At 43.6% G+C, this 23,156-nt stretch overlaps 1 protein-coding gene across 3 annotated transcripts in view; it reads right to left on the reverse strand.

Moving 5' to 3' along the window:
- Nucleotides 1-6,576: 6,576 nt before the first annotated feature.
- FYN (FYN proto-oncogene, Src family tyrosine kinase) overlaps nt 6,577-23,156 on the reverse strand; it is a 53,354-nt gene continuing 36,774 nt past the window's right edge. For all 3 annotated transcript variants that reach the window (XM_004174223.6, XM_032747538.3, XM_072926787.1), the window contains 2 exons: nt 19,844-19,975; nt 6,577-9,492 (listed from right to left, as the gene is read on the reverse strand). In XM_004174223.6, the coding sequence (XP_004174271.1) occupies nt 9,284-9,492; nt 19,844-19,975 (341 nt within the window). In that variant the 3' untranslated portion in view covers nt 6,577-9,283. The remainder of the gene's footprint in view (nt 9,493-19,843; nt 19,976-23,156) is intronic.

Consider the following 23,156-nt stretch of genomic DNA (forward strand, 5'->3'; position numbering starts at 1 on the left):
CGCCCGGGCTCCTTCCTCAGCCGGCCGGGCGGCTTTCCCTCCTTTTACGACACCCTCCCAGCCTCTCCCAGGTGAGCGGCAGAACTGGCCCTGCAGCAGGAAGTGGAGGAGCACGCCGGGCTCGGCGCGGCGGCGGGAGAGGCGCTGAGGGGGAGTGACGCTGGGAAGCTGGCGGCTCCGGCCGTGCCTGCCCGCGGGGAGCCGGGCGGCTCTGCCCGAGCGCCGCGGGTAAAGAGCGCAGGGGAACCCCGGTGTGATTCCTAAACCGTGTGCCTCGTCGGGAAAGCCATCCCTTGCTTTCAGCCCTCGGTCGCTTGCTGTCAGGGCCAAATGTTAAATCAGCTGTGATTCAGACTACCGAAGACAATCACATGATGCGTGTAAGAACTATATAAAGAACAACAAATAAAAGGATTTCTCGACTGGTTCTTTCTTTTCGATTAGATTTCTAGACACTTCCAAGTTTCTACACTCTCAAGGAACAGAAACTTGCTTTTCCTACAAGCTGAAACTTCCCGTGTTCTCACAGCTCCTGAAAGCCGAGCAGCTCCGAAGATGCCCGGTGATGCCCCAGGAAAGCCGCTCTGGCCGCTTTTATCCCAGCCCACACCACTGTCCTGACCCCCACGCAGCGCATCTCCCCGCCGAGAAGCTCTTCGTGATCTCCAGGCTCATTTTCTTAGTTTCACCCTAGAAGGACTTTCGCTTAGCTGCCGCCTGGCACGGCTCCCCATCCTCCGGGTGACCGCAGGCGGACGCCGCGGCTGCCTCGATGCCTGGCGGGTCTGCCTGCGCACACAGGGACATGGAAACCACCCCCAAGCTCCTCGCTCTGGCAGTGCCACCGCTGCTCCTTCCTGTGCCCCTCCTGTGACACGGGGGACCGAGGAGGGGGTCACATACCCAGCATTCCTGCCCTCGGGAAGGGCTCCCTCTGCACGCCCGCCACTCTGCCAGCCCCTCTTTCTGGTCCAAAGGCAAAGCAGTGACCCAGGCAATTATCTCCTCTCATCAGGGAATGACTGCCCACATTTTTGGAAGTTGCCTTCAGGCAGCTGGGAGCAGGATGTGCCCCCAGCTGAGCACTAAGTGTGATTGTATTGATGGCAGCGCAGTGATGCCCTGCAGCCTGGGTTTACCTTCCCTGGTGAGAAATCCCACATCAGCCTGGCCCTGGAACTGGCCATCCTGACCCCCTCCTTCCCCGCTTCCTGCCTCCTGTGCCAAGGCAAAGGCCAGCAGGACACCAGGGCTCCCTTTTGGAGCACTCTGAAGTTGTCCTTGACTGCTGCCAGACTCCCTGGAGAGTCCCTGCTGCTCCCAGCCAGCCCCAGATGTGATGAGCACTAGATGCTTACGGCTGGAGTGGCTGCATTATAACCACAGTCATTTGAGTCAGCTGAAGGTTTAATCCCTCTGGCCTGGCCTCTACTGCACAGCTGTTGTGCACCATGAGCACCCTGACAGCCGGCATTTTCTTCAAGGCTGCCTGAGCCTTGAGTTGCACCACACTAGGCTTGGGTGGCTGCCTCTCCTGCCAGCTTTCCCACCGGAGCAGTGATGGCTCCACTGCCACCTGTGTGCCACAGTGGGTGAGGGTGGTGAGGGGCCCACGGCCACACAGGAGCCAAAATCAGGACCTTGTTGAATGTCGACAGGATGGAAGCAGGGAGGGAGTTGCTCTGGGGAGCACCTGACCTTCCTGGGATGTGTGTGAGGGATGTATGTAGTGTTTGCTGTACAATGACCAGCTCCTCAGGGAATGCAAGCAGCATGGGAACTTGGCAGACAGAGTGTCCCATGGAATGCTTCATCAATACCAACATTTGTGGGGTTTCTTTATAAAAGGCTCTGCTATGGAGCCATCAAGCACCTCTCTTCTCGCCGTGGATGGCCTCCCTCACTGACAATGGATATGGACAGTCCTCTGTTCTCCGCTGGTCAAACCCTGGACACTGGTCTGTAACATCCAGCAAACAACAGTGTCCACCTGCCACCCCTGTAGACAGCTGTCAGTTGTCCAGGAGAGGAACATTCTGGTTGTGAGATCTGTCACATCCAGCTCCAGAAATGCAGAGATCTAATGATGTGTGCAGATGCGGCCAAAGAACCAGTCTCTGTCCCCTCTTTAACTTGCCAAGCCCCAGAAAACAGCAGATATTTGGAGCAGTTTCCTTTCTCTTGAGCATTATGTACTTTAGACAAAGAGGGGGAAAATAGCTTGAAAGTCACACTCTGCTGAATCTGTTAACAGCACTGTCTGCTGAGTGGGTTTCAAAGGTCCAGCCCAAACCTAAGTACACTCCCACAAAGCTGTAGAAACTGTTGTCAGTTAACTCATTTTTGGATTAGGAAACTTGGACAACAGATACCCAAGTTTATTTTAGCATTTCAAAAACCTCCCTCATCCCCAAAACTGAAGCCGTCATAATTGCCTTCTGAAGGCCTCTTTTATATATTTGAAGTCTTCCTACCCTACTGACTTCACTCACTGAAAGCCAGATAAAACTCTGAACTCTCTAAAGTTAGAATCTCATCTGTACATTATTTACAGGCAGAACGTGATGAGTCATATTGGGCCTGTCATAGAAAGAACAGATTCAAGTGCAGGATGGTTTTCTTTGGCAAGGCAAGTAACACGGACCTTTTTTTTTAAAAAAAAAAACAACCCGTTCCTCATCCTGCAGGAGTTGTAATATTTCTTTTTTCATTAGGAAGAAAGTGTTGGTATTGAGTCCCCCGTCTCATATTTCTTACCACATCTCTGTATTTGGAGAAATAAATCATGAATCTTTTTGCTTCCAAATGATTAACTGTTTAAATAAAACACTGTCATGTTACTCCTCTTTTAACATTGGTGCTGTGAATTAACCTGGAGACATTGCAGTGAGCCTTTAACCCCCTCTGCCTCAGCATAATGCACTGGTCTCAGTCTGGTTCTCTGCATGTCCCTTGCTGCTTTTGCACAGTGAGGAAAACTGGGGCTTTCTTCTATGTCTTGCTGTTTACATTGCTAGGCACATGCCTGCAAAAATATTTTCCACTTATTTTATTTTAAGGCTCTTGCTTTGGCAATTTTCAGTCACACCCTGGAGAGACACCTGAAAGGAAAGAAAACAGTACCTGGATGTTGGCTTGTGCAATGCATGTAATTAAACCCTGCATAATGACAAAAACACCTCCTGCCATTTGTTAAGATTTTCCCCACAGCATTATGTATCCTCTTAATTAAGAGCAGAAGCTAAGTAATACCTATTTTATTCCCTCTTGCATCCAATTAGTCACCCATTGATCATTACCCACTCAACATTTGACAATTAACAGAGCCCCTATTCTCTGCAGGACAGGGATGTGTAGTCCTTCAGAAATGACACGTCCAGAATAATGTGATGGAAGCTGTGTGGATGAGTCATGGGGGGAGGGGAGGAAAAGGCCACCCAAGTGGAACAAAAGACATATAACATATGCAAATGTTCAATATGTGGTATGTGTTTTATACACTGGATATATATGAGGTCATAGACAAAGCTCAGCTGGTGGCTGCACTGCTTTTGGGAGGCATGGGAATTTGAGGGAGCACTTGAGCACTTGTGTGATCAACCGTACCTAGTCCTCTCTCTTTAAGACACAAAGCTGTTTCTCCACTATCACTGGACTATGGGCTGTAGCAACACAACCCCGGTCAAGTGACCCCAAGACCTGTCAGCAGCTCCACACACTTGTGCCTGAGCTGCTGCTAACAGAGCATGGCAGCTCTGGGTGTCCAAAGGGCCTCCAGGGAAGCTGCAGGTCCCTTCTGCATTGCCACTCTCTCCTGGAAGCCTGTCCCAGGAACAGTGATGGCTCAGGCCATGTGTGGTGCCAGGAGCGGTGTGCTGGGACCCCTGCAGCCCTTTCCCAACACCAGAAACCCTCCTATATGAGTAGCATTTTCTAGCTGGGGAAATCCAGCAGCCTGTGGAATTGAGAGGCAGCCCAGAGCCTGAACTGCAGCAGTGAATAAAGCACAGGGAATGCCAGGGCTCAGAGACAGGCCTCTGGCATGAGGCTGAGCCCCGGCAGTCACAAAGCAGCCCTGCATTCTTTTTTCTTTTTCCAGATTAGAATTCATCCATTTCAGGGCTCAGGAATTTTGTGTGAAGCTGTGACAGTAGGGAGCTGAGCAAGGCTCTGGGTGCATGAGCTCAGCAACAAATGCTGATGCACAAAAAAGCAAACCAGAGCCCTTGGCAAGCTCTAGCCTGGCTGTAGGGGAAGAAGGATAATCTCATTTCTTTACTTTTTGCCCTTTTAGCTATTCACAGAGCTTAATGCTGAGTTATTCCCAACAATGAGCCAAACAATCCAACTTCATCTGGCCTAGTCAGGCAGAACCAGCACTTGCCTTGCAGTCACAGGCCACACCAATCCTGTGGTTTTTTTAGCCCCATCTTGAACATACACTATTTTCCTCTATGCTGTAACAGAGAAGATATTTACATTTGGAAGCAGAAACCGCAGTTCATGCTCCTCAGCCTGCTCTAATCTCATCACCCAAATCCCTGGGCACAAGAAGCACAGGCACTGTGAGCACAGCTGGTGCTGCAAACACAGCTGCTGCTGCAACCTTTGGCTCTGCCTCTCCACAACACGATGCAGTGCCTGCCAGCTAATGACCTGCTTTTCCTGGGAGGGCAGTTCTCTCTGCACTTCTGCACACTCCCACTGCAGGCTCCAAACTGCAGCCATGCCCTTGGGAGAAATGTTTTCTCTCCCTGACTTTAAGATAGCTGCAGGCTGCTCTTTGCAGTAGCCAGAGACCCACACCATCTCTGGACTGTAGCAGCAGTGTTTGCTGCTACCACCTCTCCTGGTGCGGGAATAGGGATTGTAACAGATCACGTAGTGGGAACCATCAGGGAAAAAAAAAAAAAAAAAAAAAAAGGAAAACAAGAAGAAAAAAAGAGCAGCTCTTTTGTTAACATCATCTTGTCCTCTATCTATTCATGTCCCAGTTTCACATTTTTGTTAAGCTTTCAGCTACAGGGGAGAAATACAAGGACATAGATTGATGTTTGTGTAGATGTTTTTATGTGTGAATTTCCTTTTGAGTTATAGATTACTGCACACACACATAAGAACAGGCTCTGTATTAAAAGTCAACAGAAAATATTTCATGGACTTATGGGAAGACAGCGTTTCCTCTCTAACATTCAAAATGGAGCTCAGCAGCCTGGTTTTAGCTGTCAGAAGTTCTGAGAAATTTAGAAGCACTGAGAGGGAGGCACTAGCACCCTACTTATGTGGCAATCCCAGCAAGGGGCCTCTTTTCCTTTTTATGCAGAAAGGATACAGGTTCTGATTTGTTCTTTGTAGGAAAGTCTGAAACTAAAGTGCCCCTTTCTTCAGTGAAGACGGCAGGGAATGCTGCTGCAGTTGACAGGAGTCCCCTCAGTGATAAAATATCCCTGTGTGTGAGTCACAGGAAATTATAATCACTGCTTTCCAAGACTGCAGAACACAATGAGATTTCTGAGCTACAAACAGAGTTCAATTATTCTTGAAAGACAGACAGACCCTCAAACTGACACGACTGGAGAAAATAAATATCCTTTTGTCTGCACTGCTGGTGGTAATTTCCCATTAGACAGGAAAGGGCTTCTTTGATGAATGAATATTGTCTACACTTTAGAAGAGGAGCTACTGTATATCTCCTAATAGCTCTTGCATGCTTGGGCTCAGCCTTGTGTGAGGCCCTTATACTCCTTGGGTACAATATGGTAGTATTCATTAGTGTGCTGCATTTTTCTTATTGGAGCACTTCAGAAATGGATGGTGCATGTTGAAATAAATTTGAGCAACTTTCCACTCACCTTGAAGTTACGTGGCAAGATCGAGATATTTAGCAATCTGCCTTCTTGGGCTGCAGGTAGTCCTTTCCAGTCTAGAGGCTTCAGGAGAAACCCTCACACTGGAGACAGATTTTCCATTTGTGATTATTCTTGTAATTTTAGCAGTTAATCACTTTTCTGTTTTGTATTTACTTTGTTTTTCTACAGTGGTAATTAAATCAAAACCAGAGCTGTCACCCAGAACTACACTTGAGCACTGTTTACAAAAGTTAAAGAACATCATGTTAGTGCCTTTTGTCTTTTTCAAAGGCCACCAAGTCTCATGTAAGTGCCTTCTCACAGAAATATAAGAACCATACTAACCATCCCTTTCGCAGCAGTGTCCAATTTCCACTTGTCACTTTTCCTGAGACAGATCTTGGATTAAACTCGGCTTAGAGACACCTGTGTCATCCCATGGAGTCCTTTCTGCTGCTGGTAGGTCTTCTAGAAGACCTCTTCTGGAAATCAGCCACCACACCATGAATTGGTTGGGAATAAGGTGGGCTGGTGAGGGAAGCATTTGGCCAACTGTTTTTACCTGTGCGGAATTTATTTAGTCTTACATTAAAAAATTATTGGAAGGAACAGAATATTCTTAGTCTCATAAATTCTCCTTTTACAGTCACCACACAATTACTTGTGGTGTATACACAGTGCTTAAGAAAAGGCTTTTATTAATTTATAGCAAAAAAACCTAAAAACCTTGTTTAAATTTTTTGCTAATGTTTTTATTTGAGAGATTAAAAAACCCAAACAACAAAACTCCCAACATTAAGAAAAAGAAGCAGAAGAGCTACCAATGAGAAATGGTCTGGATTTGCCACTCAACAGTGGCACCAGTCTGCACACAAGCCAGCTGCAGGCAGAGATCCGGCAGAGACCAACATGGTACTCAGAGACCGAATGCAATACAAGAAACAGCAAACCCAAGAATCAGAAATGAAGGCCATAAAACCCCAACAACGCCCCATCTGAGTCTTACTTCCAATGAGAAACATAGGCAAACTAACATTTTAGGCTCGTCCCACATTATAGATGGAAACTGCACTTAAGTTTGTGGCATAGCAAAGGCTGCTAAGGAACTTGGCAGAATGGCCACACTTCACCACCGGGCTCTGGGCTGAGGAGGTGACATTTTGGCTTCGCCAGCCCGCTAAGTTACTATGGAGTCCTCAGTTCCATGGATGATATTTTAAGGCAGGGGGGTAGCTGTGGGAAAAAAAAGAGGACCACGACTTGCTTTGTAAGTACTAAGAGGAAGCTAGAAGTCCAACAAGGATCATGGCCTCTTCAGTACTCCACAGCTCCAGGTACAGCAACATTGAAGAGATAATGTACATAACATTACTTATAGACTCTACATGTAAAATGTTAACCAATTTATCATGGAAATCTGGTACCAAGCAACACTGCCGTATAAATTCACACTTTGAGAAAGGCTAAGTGTGGAAGCCTCCTTTGCAAGAGGATTTTCAGTCAAAGTTTTGTATAGAAAATATTAAAACGATGACAATTTGTTCTCTGAATCTCAATTGATTATTGGGTTAGTTTTCACAAAGGAAGAAAGGTTCTCTTTAGAAAATGTGTGAATCTTCAGAATATGAATTCACAATCTAAGTACTAAATAATTAAAAAAAAAGTTTCAACTGTCAGGAAGTCTTAGTTGGCCACAATCTTTTAAAGCAGTAACAGCAATACAAGACATAGAAAAGCTTTTCCTGCAACACTTGTAAATGTTAAAGTATTCATGTTAAATGCAACAGAACTAATAAAGAACAAACTGTTGTAGAAGAGAGACTAGCTATGCATTCAGTCATCTTCCTTACAGTTGAACTCCAGCTATTTAAAAACATATTGACTTCATAATTTGGAAAATGATGTCCCATAGGTAATTGGTCTGCATACTCCTATGAAATATGATGCCCCAAATGGCATGACACCCCTTCTTGAAAAGTTTTTAATCTCATGTCCACCATTAGCTCCACAATTTAAACAAAAAAACAACTATCCAAATGTAAAATGCTCTTTTTTTTTAATTACTAAATTAAGAAAGTTAAACAGTTTTAAAATGTAAACTTGTGAATAAACCATAACAAAATGTAATTAAGACTTTAAAATTTGCAACTCAGTATTAAAAACTCAATAGAAAGGATTTTTTTTTTTGGTGGTTTTTGGTTAAATGTAAGTAATTCAAGGCTGGTACAGACAACTGAAAAGGTAATACTTTGTTCTGTGCATCCCCCATGAAATGTAAAGAAGTGCATAGTAATTCCACTGGAGAACTTGCAGACACAGAGAAAGTAATTTCATTAGCAGTACAGGACACTCAACACACTTATTTTACAATGGAAAAATGTTACACATAAAACAGAAAAATCCTAGTTGCATGACCAACAGTTTAGCAGGGGGACATGGCTAAAATGCTATTATTTTAACACCAACTGAATGTGGTTACACGGCTTAATAAATCTTTTTGAAACATTTCAGTATACGTGTTTTGATACAAGAAGTCCTTGCAGTTTCAATTTTCCAGTTCAAACGGTGATGGTGTAGTTTTCTTGCTTTAAATATGTTTGTTTTAATTTCAAGAACAAATCATCACACACTTGTCAAACATTGGAAACATTACTGTAAATACAGCACGTGATTCCTGAAAGAGCAAAGTTACAACCATCTACAGGTACATAATCATAAACAAAAAGTGCAATCCAATTTAAAAAAAATCATGCTTGGCAAAAGCCAAAAATTAGATCACTGGCTTTCAGAATCCCACCAGTGTTTTCATGTCTGCAGTAAAATTATCGCTTTCTGGGTACAGCTGCAGCAGGATTCATTCAATTCCAAATGAGCCTCCTCTGCAATAGCACCCATATACTGTATGTACAGGTATGTATATATATTATATATATTTTATATATAAAAAAAGCAAAAACCCAAACACCTGTCCTGATTTTTTATTTGTTAAAACATGAAAAAAAATGTTTTAGACAAAGAGGCCACTTCTGGAAAATAATACTTTTAGTTGAATCAGGAGAAGACTAGTTAAAATCACATAGGTTTTGCATTTTAAAAAAAGGAAAGCACTAGGATCAGTTATTGGCACTGAGTTACTATTTACAATGAACAGAGGTTTTGCAGTTTACATAACATCAATACAATGCAGTTTTGGAGTCTTTGATTAAGAAAAAACAAGTGTTTTTCTCCTTTTCATCCAGGACATTCAGATTATTAGGACAAGTGGTCATAGGCAAGGGCTATGGAAGTTCCCAGCTGCAGCCCCTCCTGTGCACTGCAGTGCTGGAAGATCTTGCACTCTGGAGAAGCCGATCACAGAGCTGGAAGGTGGAGGGCAGGTGGGACAGGGCTGAGAAATACCTGGTAATTCATGACAGCGTCTGGAAACCATGAATTTACAGGTTGTCTCCAGGCTGGTACTGGGGTTCTGTTGCAGTGAAGTAGTCTTCAAGAAAACCCTGTAAATATTCAAAAGTTGGACGCTCCTCTGGGTCTTTTTTCCAGCAGTGAATCATAAGCTCATGCAAGGAGATGGGACAGTCCTGGGGGCACGGCATCCGATAACCTCGTTCTACTTGCTCCAAGACTTCCCGGTTATTCATGCCTGTGAAGGGCATACAGATCCACAGTCAATTACAGGACAATTAACCAAGTACAACTATATCTACAACACACGTGGCTTGCTCAATCATACTAATTTCTTTTGGTTATGACAGGTGAAACACGACCACAGTGATGTCCTATTTCAGCTCCTCATCTACTGCAAGATAACCTGGATTATTTTCTTTCTCCGTAGAGGGTTTTTAGGATCCAGCGGTGAGCAGAACCCTGCTCCCATGGTTACCCTCCTGGCTTACTCACAATGGGCAGGATTTGGTGCCTTCCCTCTCTGACAGTAGAAATGTAATATGTGATGTGCTTAAGAAAAAAAATGAATTGCAAAAAATAGAAAATTCAAAATTCTAGAAATTAAGATGAATTTCTGAAACCCTCACATTGAGTGTGGGCCTTTGTGAAAATGTTCTGTGAGTTTATGCTGCAGGGACTTCAAGACAAACTCTGCTACTCCTGGCTACCAGGGCTGTCCAGCAGCATTGCCTTCCGTGTCAGCCCAGAAGTTTATTGCTGCTGACCTGCACTCCCTCCATCTGTGTTGGTTATTACAGTTACTATTATATTTGGCTGTTCCCAAACCAAAACAGAACAAAGCTGCTCACAAGACAAGTCAAATCCAAGCAAAACATCTCCACTAAAGAACCACAGCTCTCTCTCTCAGAAGAAAAAAGTAAAAAGTTGATTACCTTCACAGAATCATAGAAACATTTAGGTTGGAAAAGACCCTTAAGATCACTGAGTCCAATTATTAATCTAACACCACTCAACCATGTCCCTAAAGACTTCTAAACACCTCAAGGGATGGTGACTCATGTTGCTTGACTCTGAGAGTAAGGCCAGGCCCTATGCTACTTTTTCTTTTCTATGTAACCCCTTGGTTCCTCTGCTGAAGTACTTTTCACCAAACATTAGCTGCAAGTCACTCTAAGCTTTAGTTTGCACCTCTCTCCCAGTACTCTCTTTTTAACAGTACCAGAGGTAAGACTGGCACCACAGGCATGCAGAGGTGTTTCAGAGGAAGCCTGCACACTGACTGCAAGCTTTGTGCTTGCCCTGCCCCAGTCCCTGCTGAAAAATATCTGCAGAACTCATTCTCCTGACTTAGCAGGTCCTGCCAAGCAGCTCTGCAGGAGAACCAGCAGGGACACTTCAGTTTCTCCATGACTGAATCTAGAAACCAGCACCTCAATGTTGCACTTTCTGTTAGCTTATCCTCTTCCTGGCTTCCATGACACTGGGAATCCTCCACTTTCTTTTTGCAGGATGTCCTTTTCAGGAGTTTGCTTGTTCCACCTCCAGAATCCAGAACCTCGTATTTTTTGTAAACTTATTTACAAGGAACAATTCAATCACCTTCTTCAATACAGATTCATTTATCCACTCTACACTTTGACTTGTAGAAATGTCTGGTTTTGGTTGGGATAGAGTTAACTTTCTTCCTAGTAGCTGGTACAATGTTATGTTTTGGATTTAGTTTGAGAATAATGTCGGTAACACACTGATGTTTTAGTTTCTGATAAGTAGAGTTCATCCTATGTCAAGGACTTTTCACTTTCTCATGCTCTGCCAGTGAGGAGCTGCACAAGAAGCTGGGAGAAACTGTATTGTGCATAATTTGTTTTTCTTGGCTTATATGCCTCTCTTTTTAATTTCCAATAAAATTATTATTATATTTTACTTTATTGCAGTTATTAAACTGTTATTATCCCAACCTCTTGGATATCAGCAGGAGGATATTACCATGTCAAGATAAAAAGAAAAGCTTTTACCTTTTTTTGATTCTCCTCCCCATCCCACCTTTGGGGGCCCTGGGGGTGGGCAGTGAGAATGAGCAAGTGTCTGTGTGGTACTGGCTGGGGTTAAGCCAGGACAGGGAATAAAATCCTTACACGATGTAGCATTTAGGCCGGTAACTTGGCTGTAACCTTAGATTTGGTCTTTAGTCTGTATCCTTATGTCCTGGCTGTGTTTAATTTTTAAGGATGCTTAGAAAAAAACATCTGTATCATTCAGCCTTTCCTGACCATCCACCTCTAGATTCTCATCTCATGTTACAATTACCAAACCCCCTTTTCCTCTTATCTTGTCAGTGTAATTTCCTCCTACTGATATCCATTTGCAGTGTCTGGGCAAGGATCATATTCCTATCCTGTCACTGTAACCACCCCTGGCATGGTCTCCCCACTAATTCCTTTTAGTTGTATTTAGGCTCTCAATTATCTGTGTTGTGGTCACAGCATGGTTCTGCTTAGCTTACTGCAGCACCTCCCATTTTCAAACATGAGGAGTATTTGGTTTAGTTTCATATACGGGTTTTACTTCAAGGCAAGGGAAAGGAAAAAGGAAAAGTAGGGCACTATTTCTTTTGCTGCCTGTTGTTGCACACATTGAGGAACCTCTCCAGAAAACTGTCTCATACTCTTACAGGCCTTTCCTTAACCCTCCCTTTCGCAGGGATAATTACAAAAAGAAAGGTTAGGTTACTGATTTACAGTATTCCCTAATGTGCAGACCAACACTTCAGCACTGGTTTCTTGTGTTTCATTTATCAGCTGCATCCACCCCCCATATTTGTGGTATTACATATTTATAAAATAGGAGCAAACGCTTTGAATGGCCTCAAGTGGACCATAGTTAGGTCTTCAAAATGATGAAAACAGACTAATAAATAACAAACCTCTGCAGATATCAGATTCTGCACAGAGTTAAGGTTCTCCTATATTATTGACTCCAAACTGATGTTGTTAGGTCACACAGGCTCACAACAAATCAGAACACACTGAACAAACATTTGGGTGTTTCTCACTATCCAGTAAGAATATTTCCAAAGATATTTTACTTTTTCATTAGACTACAAAACGCTACTGGTCTGTTAGGCACCACAAACCCAAGCTTTCTGACCTTGCTGTTTTCAAGATACTACAAAAAAAAAAATGAAATGCACATTTTGTTCACATTTTGTTCACATTCTGTTCTCAATATTAGTTTCATAAATTTATGTTTTGAACAAAAATCTGCACCTTTTTTCATATCCTTGTCTTTGAATCAGCTGAATTACCTCATGTTTTGGGGTGAGAACTTCTGCTGTGCTTTGCTTCCCTTACATATTAAAGGCTGTGAAAATAACTGTTACTGTTAACTCATCTGTTTGTATATAAATAACCACTAACAAACTGCATTCCTTGCTTTTATTTTGGCAGTACATCCTTAAGTACAACATGGATGGAAGCAACAGCAGCAGAAAAGCTCCTTCCCAACTGATTTGTTGTTCTAAGATATCAAATGTTTGGTATTTTTATCCAGTGCTTTACTCAGTGCTGCAAAGCACACTCTGAAACCTGATAACGAACTGTGTGCTGGAAGAAAAACCCTGAGGAGACAGAAGGGGGAGGGAAAACATAAACAGCTCTTCACTTCCCTTTGTTTAACAAAAAGGTAGAAAAAGGAATTAAATGAAAGCAATGAAAGAGACATTGCTGTCTGAAATCATAGTAATTTTTTTGTCCCTGGAAAGTGAGTCAAGCCAGGTTTTTTCATCACAGTTTAATCCAGGAAAATTCCCTTCTTTTCTTTTCTCCTTTCCCCTTTCCCTTCCCTCACACTAAACCCTGGTTATAAAACTAAAGCAAGTAATCCTCATGTTCCTCACCAGAATTCATACATCCAGCAAGGGCTGAAGTACCTAGGATTTGCCAAAGAAATTCTGTTAGTTTTGACATGAACCACTAATTTAAAAACAGAGTTTCAAAGACTTTTATGTCTAAATCAATTGGATTACTAGTCAGACTTATAAAAATAGCAGTATTTCAGCTATATATTTTACCTCTTAAATGGCCTGTTTATGTTTACAAACCTGTTCTATAGACTTACTTATTTTATCCTGTAAGTTTTAGTGTTTCTCTTTTGATAGCTGGAGTCTGTCATATTTTCACATCTAACATCATAGAGAGAATATCTGAGCAGTCTGTACAACTCCTCTCTCCTAATGAATACCCAAGAGTTTCAATTCTTAATAAATAATAAATGACATTCTGCTTTCAGTATGCTTCCAGACCCCTTAAAAGTTTATCCTAAAATCCTTAAATCTGTGAAATAAAATACTCAGCGTTATTCTTCCACCTGGGTTGGGGCAGCACTTGGTATCAATCCAGGCTGGAGGACAAATAGAGTGAGATGGGCCCTGCCGAGAAGGACTTAGGGGTGTTGGTGGATGAGGGGCTGGACATGAGCTGGCAATGGGCACTTGCAGCCCAGAAAGCCAGAAGTGTCCTGGGATGCATCCAAAGCAGATTGGCCAGCAGGGCAAGGGAGCGAATTCTGTCCTCTGCTCTGCTCTGGTGAGACTCCACCCGGAACTCTGCATCCAGCTCTGGGGGTCCCAGCACAGGAAGGATGTGGACCTGTTGGAGCTAGTCCAGAGAAGGGCCATGAAATGGGAAATGGCTCAGAAAATCAGGATTATTCAGCTTGGAGAAGAGAAGGCTCTGGGGCAACCTTATTGTGGCCTTTCAGTACTTGAAGGGGGCCTGTTAGCGGAGCCTGTTGGGATAGGACAAGGGGTAATGGTTTTAAACTGAAGGAGACTAAATTTGGATTAGATATAAGAAAGAAAGGTTTTTCACAATGAGTGTGACAAAAAACTGGAGCAGGTAGCCCAGAGTGGTCATGGATACTCCATCCCTGGAAGCATTCAGGTTCAAGCTGGACAGCGCTCTTGAGTAACCTGAGATATCCCTGCTTATGGTAGGATTGGACTAGATGACCATTAAGAGGTCCCTTCCCACCCAGACTATTCTATCATTGTAGAATTCTATGAAAAATCAGCTTGTGCTCATGATATTTCAAGAATTACGATTTGGCCAAGAAGAGAACATCCAACTCCCAAAAGACGGCTTTTCCATTAGATTTTTATTCCCTGAGAAGACCAAAAATCAAATATCCTCCCACCATCCATCATTATTAGTGAAACCTTCAGTAATCTCAGGATGCCACAGGATATGGCCACTCTAATGCTCAGTACAATAAAAATCTACTGCCCATACAGACTGGGGACAGAAATGCAATAGTGCTTGGCTTTTCCTAGAAAAGTTGTAGGAACTTTAAGTTACAGTTACCTGAAGAGTTACTGTGACACAAAAAAGAATGTGAAGTTTCCAATTGTGGCTGAAGAAAACACTGGAAAGTATTTTGGTGTGCTCTTAGGAGCTTGATTAGATGGAATACATCAGATGTACAAATAGAATGGATCTGGACAATGCTGCTCTTCCAGAAGACAGGAAACATTACATGTCCCTGCACACAAACTAATGAGCTATACAGATTACTCTGGGACGTGTGAAGTCCAGTGAGGGAGCAATTGTTTTAGGCTACTTTACTATTGCTTTCTTCTCTTAGACTGTAGTGGGTTGACCCTGGCTGGATGCCAGGCGCCCACCAAAGTCTCTCTCACTCCACAGCTGGACAGGGAAGAGAAAATATAACAAAGGGCTCATGAGTTGAGATAAAGACCAGGATAGATCACTTATGAAATAGTGTCACGGGCAACACAGGCTAGAACTAGAGATACCAATTGAATTTATTGCTAAGAAAATCAGAGCAGGATAATGAGAAATAAAATAAGACCTTAAAAACACCTTATCCACACCTCTCCCTCCTTCTAAGCTCTAGCTCCTCCCTCAGGGGTGCAGGGAGACAGGGAATGGGTGTTATGGTCAGCTCATCCCTGCTTGCTTCTGCTGCAGCTCAGGGAGAGAGAGGAGCCCTTCCCCTGCTCCAGTGTGGGATCCCTGCATGGGAGACAGTTCTCCATGAACTTCTCCAGCATGGGTCCACCCCACAGGTAACAAACACTCCTCCCCAAACTGCTGCAGCATGGGTCACTCTTCCATGGTCCTTCAAGGTCAGGCTGCTCCAGCAGGGGCTCCTCTCTCCATGGGCCTCCCACAAGGTCACAGCCACTTCTCAGGCACCCCCCCCATTCTCCCACTATGACAGCTTGGCCATGCAAACCCAATACACAGACTGGGAATTATGCTCCTTCCAGACCCAGACCAGTGATCAAACTAATACAGTGCACAGAAGGGAACAGCAAAGCTGCTCCTAAGTGAAGACAACCTCTGAATGATGTTCTTAACTGAGTGCAATGCAAAACAAGTTCTTTCTGGGGAAAAGGAACAGCAAATTTTGAAACTCTGGAAGTTATGACACTTCACCTAGAAAACCCTCAACATCTCCTCATCCTCAAAGCCAGACTATCAATATCTATTTTTTGCTTTGGTTTTGTTTTCTAAAATAAGTTATTTGCTTGGTATAACACATGAATGGATTGCAACCTTGAGCTACAGCATTTCTCAATGGAGCTTCCTTGCTTACAAATAAACCTACCTGACCTTATCTATCCTATGTGGTGAGTACACATCTTTCTTAACCTCTTATTTACCATCCATGATGATGTTACACCCACTTACCTATGCTGACTCTCTGTTATGTACTTGGCCTCAGGCTTGGGTACCACATGCTCTTTGGCACTCTTGGCCCAGCTTCCTCCAGGCATGAGGAGGCTGAATACAGCTGCCCAAAGGCTGCAAGGCTGCTTGGAGTCCAGACTCAAAAGACCTGCCTGGCCAGAGGCAGCAATGTGAGTAGCATCATAGCTATCACACTAGAGTTAAAATGAAAATGCTCTTGACATGACAACTGCAGCAGAAAGCAGAAGAGGCAAGGTCAGAGGTGCTTGTTTGGTGTGGCTGAGATTTTTGCCTATCCCAAAGGTAGCATGTTAAAAACCCACAAATTCTCCAACCACTGTAAGGGAACGGCATTTGTCAAAGAAAAAAGAAATTGACACTGAAAAAGGTCCACTAAGCAGACTATTTCTTAAGCTTGGCTCCTCCTCTGGCCTAATCTATTTTTCATTTCTCCACTGTAACACTGGAAATAGAACCTCTGTGTGAAAGACTGTGAAAATTGCTTATTTGCATCTGTTGCCTTGTGAAAAGCATAAAAAAAGGTATAAATTAGTTATCATAGTGGGCCCATTATGATCACTGATGGAGAAACAGGCTTGGTTGAAATATGAACATGAGGACACCTTCCAAAAAGGGTCTTGCTTGTGGGAGCTATAGGGTTTGGGGCAAGGCTTTATTCTAAACTCTAGACTGATCTTTATCTCCACCAGCAAAATCTTTACTGCTTTCACTGATCTTTACTGATCTCACCACTGCACCAGCCTCTCTTCCAAAATGGGGCATCAGGACAGGAACTAGTTGAAATCTGTAGGACAAAGAATGCCAAGTTCTGTGCCACCCAGTCTGTTTCCCTGCTGTAAACTGCCCGCTTTCCCCCTCTGTCCTACTCACTGTGCTTCTTCCTCCTTCTACACAAGCTTAAAACAATGCCTGGTTCCAGACATGGGAAGGCACGAGGTATGGTGTCCTGCAGGCATGGGTACCACTCCAGGACTGGGATGTGCTATAAATCATCTCTCCAGGCACTAAGAGCTTGTCAAGCAAGAGAGAAATCCCTTTGCCTGAGGGCTTCTCTCCACTTCTTCCAGCCTGCTACAAGCTGTAAGCAGGAACATCAGGACAACATGCCCACAACTATTACAGAAACTGGATATTACAGCAGACAGACAGTTCCATGACCCTCTTTGTTTCAAGGCTGACACTTTTCAGTGTCACATCTTGGGTACCAAAGTGCTGGCAGTGCCAACAGACAGCATTCTCTCACCTATGGGTTGTCTACTTGGATGAAGAGGGCTGAATCTTGCCTCTCAGGATAACAGAAATCCCGTTTTTCTTCGTTGCACAATACATGCCATAATGGCAAGAAAAGCCCTGTGGGTGCCTCTGAACCCTACTTCCTATCTCAGACAGGGATAGGTATTCACAAAAGTTTGTCCTTCACCAGGTCCTTCCTCCTCCCAGTGTGAAGCAGGAGATAGATGGTCCCTTCTATGTCAGGGGAAAAGAGTCTTTTCTAAGGAGCTCAGGAGGCCTATGTCACCTTGGGAAGTCCAAGCTCTCTTTTCAATCCACTTGCAAAGACAGATCCTTCTGAGAAGGCCCCAATTCCCCTTCATTGCTGCCTCAGCCTATAAAAGCTTTCCCATTCAGGGTTTGGGAAATGAGACGGGACTGAAATCTGTAAAGACTTTGGACATTCAAATGTAAGATCCAGGATGCCCTTATGTAAAATTGGCAGAGGGGAGTGATAGTGACCATGAGAATTGTTAAGACCTCCCAGATGAGCAACAGGGGAGTCTTGGTGGGAAGGAACGGCCCTGGCATAGAGCCTGAGCAGGGTGTAACCAAGGCAGTACATGACTGTCCAAAAAATCGCTGACTTAGTAACACACAAAAAATTGCTTCCAGCTACTTGGTGTCTTCCTAGTGCAGGTGGAGGAGAGTGAGCCGGAAGGACTTTTGGCATGTGAGGGCTTTATGTAGTGAGGGATGAAGGGGTAGGATGGTGCTGAAAGAGGAGAGATCCCACTGGTTGTCTTTGATGTGCTCAAGCTGCCACATAATAAAACTGTCCAGAATTTCAGGATACAGCCCATGCCTGAGATTACTGTCATGTCTCCTACAAGAAGTTATATATTGCAAGCACTTAAATGCACATCCTGTGGACTCTTTCTCCTTTGGTGAGGGAAAGAAACATTTATGAAGTGCCGACATCCTCTGCAGCCATGGCCAACCCTATGTTCAGCTACAGACTTGTGAGTAAACATAGGGCTTAAATGGTTGTTTTTGCATGGAATGCTATTTTCACCTTAACTCTGCCCTGGCTGGTGACAGCCCCTGTGCACCCACTCTGCTGGCAGTGAGTAGACAATTCCTGCAGCCCAGTCAGGAACATTGCCCACCCTCTGGGAGCAGCACCACACCAAGTAAAGCTTATACATCTTTTTTCTCTCTTTGACCTTTGCACAGCATGAAATGTCTGCTTAAACTCTCAATAAACCTGCAGAAATCATAGCTTTCTCACACCACTACCAGGAATCCTTATGGCAGAAAGACTTTTGTGCTGACTGGTGACACAGCTGCTCTGACTGGAGTCAACACCCCACATGGGGAAGCGCTGGGCAGAGAGACTCATCTATTCCACAGAAACATGCCATTACATTTTCTGCTACTTCATTTAGTTGTCACAGCCACACCTTTGCTAAGCTGCTCCCTGTTAATGATGCCAAAGTTCACTGCTGATCATGAGATGCCTTCCAGTCCCCATACTCTCAAATATCAGCTACTGGCTGCTAGGTGCTAGCAACCTTGAAATTCCTGGTAAAAGTCTGGAAGATTAGTTTTGCTGAGTTCAGTCTTCTGAAGGGGTGTGAGACATCACAGGATAAACTGAACTCCACCTTGATACTTCCCCTGCTCAATTTGATATATGGATCTGACTGCTTGATCACAGCACAGATTGGAAAACTGAAACTGCTGTAGGGCATTTTCCATTAAATCAGCTGCAGTGCACACAGCCAGACTGTTGAGTATTTATATCTATATTTTTAATAAAAAGACTAAAAAATGCAGCTAGAGGTATCTTGAAATGCAGGGCATCCCCTTTTAATATCTGTGCTGATGAGAAAAAGGAAGGATTGAATTCTTTTCCATGTAATGCATGGCTTTCACCTCACCCCGTTCCTCTTCACCTGAATGCCTACAATCTTGGGGGGGCAAAAAGAATAAAAAGCTCTTCCTGCACAGGCAGATCCAATCACCCTCTCCTACAAATCTTAATCCACTGGACACTTGGCAGGGTTTCAACAAAGAGCCATGGGGCCTCCAGTTCCCCCATGCAGAGAATCTGGCCCTGCTGTGACCCTGCCATGAGCTCTGAGCTGCACATTACAGAACTATTTTCTTCCCTTTCCATCCATCTCAAAAGCAAGGATTAAAATTTAAGAGTTTACGAAAAAGAGATTTGATAGTACCAGACGTTCAGACAGTCATCAAACCTTGCAGTGAACCAGACTGAAAGAATAAACAGAGTAAGGTTTCTGTGGGAGTTTAATTGTAGGTATCTTAAAGTAAATGTGGAGAGCTATTTGCTCCAAAATATAATGATTTTACACTGCTTTTATTAGTTGTCCAGAAATTATATTAATTGAATTGAGCAAAATTAATAGAAATGAATATGTTGAATTGTCCCCTTGTCATTTTTATCATGACCATCCAAAGCAGCTTTGAGTCAGAACTGTTTTCAAGCATAAATGAAACTTACACATCATAGACATTCTCCTTTGAGCTCAGAGAATATAAATAAACATTGCAGCTTAAACATATGGCCCATTCCCACTCCTTTTACCAGGTGAAGCAGGACATTTTTCTTACCTGGGTATGGCACTCTCCCTTTTGTTACCAGCTCCGTCAGTAGGATCCCAAAAGACCACACATCTGACTTTATTGTGAACCTTCCATACAGTGCTGCTTCTGGTGCAGTCCATTTAATGGGAAATTTTGCACCTAAAGAGAGAATACATGAGTCTTAACCAGAACAGAGACAGAACCAAAGCACCAGGTCACTCTTGTGTTCTGCAACACCTGCAGGTGGAAGGAGCTGCAGACAAGGTTAACCAACAGCTCCATAGAGTACAGCCAGAGAGGACAGGTGGGCAGAACATGTAGGGTATCAGGAAAGACTCAGCAGGGAAAGGGTCAGTTTGTCCCACACCACAAGAGAAGAATAAGATATTTTAACTCAAGTTTGAAGTTTTATAAAATGAAAAAAAAACCAAAACCAACCCAGTTTTAAAAACAAACAAGCCAAATATAATAGAAATAACTTCTCCCAAAGTGTTTTAAATATTTGCATATCAAACACAGTTACTATATATAAGCAGAACTAAGATATACTGGATATGTACCTCCCAGTTTGCCTGTTCAAGCTGAGCAACATGCAAATGAACAAGCATGGTGAAAACAAAAATTAAAAGCAAATCCAATATTCCATTAGAAACACACAAGGACTTTAAAATAATACTGCCATTTGAGTTGCTTGGAGTGCTTGATGTCAAGGCACAATTTGGCCTGTGATTTATAACTTGACAGTGTACTTTAAGCTTCTGGCACTGAAAAGTCTGTAGTGCCTTAAATATGTGCAGTTCTAATGTGCTCATCCATCATCAGAGCTTGCAGGAGCCAGTTGCAAGGATAGTAAGATAACAAACCTTTAAACACTGATTTATTTGCTTTTCCAATCACTGTTTTCTTAGGAAAAATATTTCCAGTATGACTTTAAAGAAAAGTCTTGTGGTAATAATTAACTCATAATATGTACAAAAACCATGCAGACATTTCCCTGGTGCCTTATATTAACATACAGGCAAAAGAGTTGCATTGCTTATTGCTGATCCCTAGTGACAAACACTCTTGAATTTGGAAACAGACTGACTTCGACTTCCCATCACCCTCTCATAAAAAGCTCCCTTCGCTTTCAGGAGGAGTGTGAAAGTGTAACAGCATGGACAAATCAGTCTCAGAGAGTGAACTTAGGGCACTCTTTAGAGTTCCCTGCTGGCACTATTCTGCCATCGCATCCAGGGCTCAATGTCCCATATCTTCTGCCACACACCCTAATCTGATGTGACTTAGAGTAAAAAGTAAACATGGTAATTCTCATCTCCTTACTTAGTAAAACTCTGATGTGCTAAAATTTTTTCTACATGTAAATGATCCTGAGAGACTAGTACTCTAGAATATGTTTTTTCCCTAGGGAGTATTGCAGTTGCTCAAGTAAGTCCTGCTAAATGACTTGAAAATGTCCTGCTAAAGGACGAAAAAGATGCAAGAGAAAGTTTCAGATACCTAATGCTTGAACTTAGGAACTTAAGTCTAGCTAAGCATCAGCACATCACTGGCTAGATTTGCAAAGATGCCAGAGGATTTTGGATGCATGTTTGCTTTTTAAAGTCTGTCTCTTATGTATTGTCTCTTATATATTGATTGATATGTAGGCAGGAACTAAAATTTGGGTGCTTGCCTTTGGTCTCAATCTCCTTCACTTAACACTTCTTTGTGTGACCAGTCTTAATTTACGAGACTCAAAATTTGCAGAACTTCATCTTCTCTTTTTGCCTTGGCTGTGATGTGTGAGTCCTTTGCAGCAGAAGCTGCCATCACTTGAGCCTCTGTCCTGGAAACTGGCCCTGCTTCAGCAGCACCAGCAGCCACATGGGGTTGGTAACTGGCTGCTCTAGCTGCTGGGAGGTCCTGGGGCTCTACAGCCCATGCCAATCCCTGGAAAAACTGCAAGCTGCATGTATCTGGTGGTCAGGCTGCCCAGGCCTGCAGTGCATGCCTTTAGATGGGTCTGTGCAGGCAGCCCTGAACACGAGGGCCAATGTCCCTCTGCTCTCTCCTACGTGCAGCCCAGATAATACCCACACCCCGTGCCAGCTGAATGAAGGACTAGCTCCAGGCTGGCCAGGAGCCTGAAGCCTCGGATGCTGGTTGGTGCTGTGTGAGATGGCCGTGCAGGGGGGTTGGATTGTTCATGTGTTGCACACATTTTATTAAACAATTTTCTTTTTCTTTAATCAGCTGTGTTTTTCTGAGAAACTTAGCTGAATCTGCTCTAATTCCCTTTTGCTTCAAACTCAGATCTAAAGGTAGCAACCACCTACAACTCATCTTTGGAGGAAGGAAATCTCTTCAGATTCTTTTGTGGCCAACTCCCCCAGTATTTTCCTCTTCCTCTACCTACTGCCAGTGTGTCACTGGGAGATGAGTATGTTGTCAAACCACAGGAAAATGAGAAGCAAGGTAAGTATCTGAGAAGGGGGATCAATTCCAGGGGGGATCAATCCCTTTTCCTGAGAACTAGAGCAGTACAATCCTCACTGGGGTGTGATGAGCACTGCTGGAAAGATGAATGGTCTGTGCTGAGGATATTCCAACAGCAGGACAGCTATTCATTACTTCTCTATGCTGCCCCTGCTGTGGATGATTCTCTGTCTAAAGCAACCCATATAAAAAAATCACGTTTTGCAGTTTGTGAAGCATTTCCTGATAGATGACAGATTAGGAATGGTAGATGAGGAGGAGAAAAATGCAAGCTTGGCAGAGAGCTTGCTAGCAGAGCCCTGCCTCGTGGTTTTCTGGCCCTGCAACACATGTTGGAGGCTAGATGGTTCAAGAGAGTCTGCAGTCCAGCATGGCAGAGGTGTCATTCAATCCCTGGAACTGGAGACAGAGACAGTGCACTGCTGTAAAAGCACAAAAATTCCCAAATGTGTTAAGCACTGCCCTGAAGTTTCCTGATTGCAGTAGCTCCATGGAGTGTTAGCACAGGCTGGATGCTATGCGTGGTTCCTGGCAGACACACAGTTCCTGTGCTTAACTCTCTTCCCAACACACTGATTAAAAAACCCATCGCCTCTCTCTGCCTAGGCCTCAGAAGCTTATTAAACAAACTGACTTTGTGCTGCAAACAAATTACAGCATCAGATAAAACGTGTATTACTGACAAGCAAGTTAATAAATCTGATAAGCCAAATCACCCCAGCTGACAAGGCAGCCCATCTCCTACTCCGAAGGAGGATTTTGCATCAGTGGGGGAGGGATTTTTCTCTTTTTGTTACCGGAACCTGTTTTATTACAAACCAGCACATCAGTAACCCCATGCATGGACACCAACAGCAGACTG

Source organism: Taeniopygia guttata, chromosome 3 (genome assembly GCF_048771995.1).
Source record: "Taeniopygia guttata chromosome 3, bTaeGut7.mat, whole genome shotgun sequence".
Taxonomy (NCBI): domain Eukaryota; kingdom Metazoa; phylum Chordata; class Aves; order Passeriformes; family Estrildidae; genus Taeniopygia; species Taeniopygia guttata.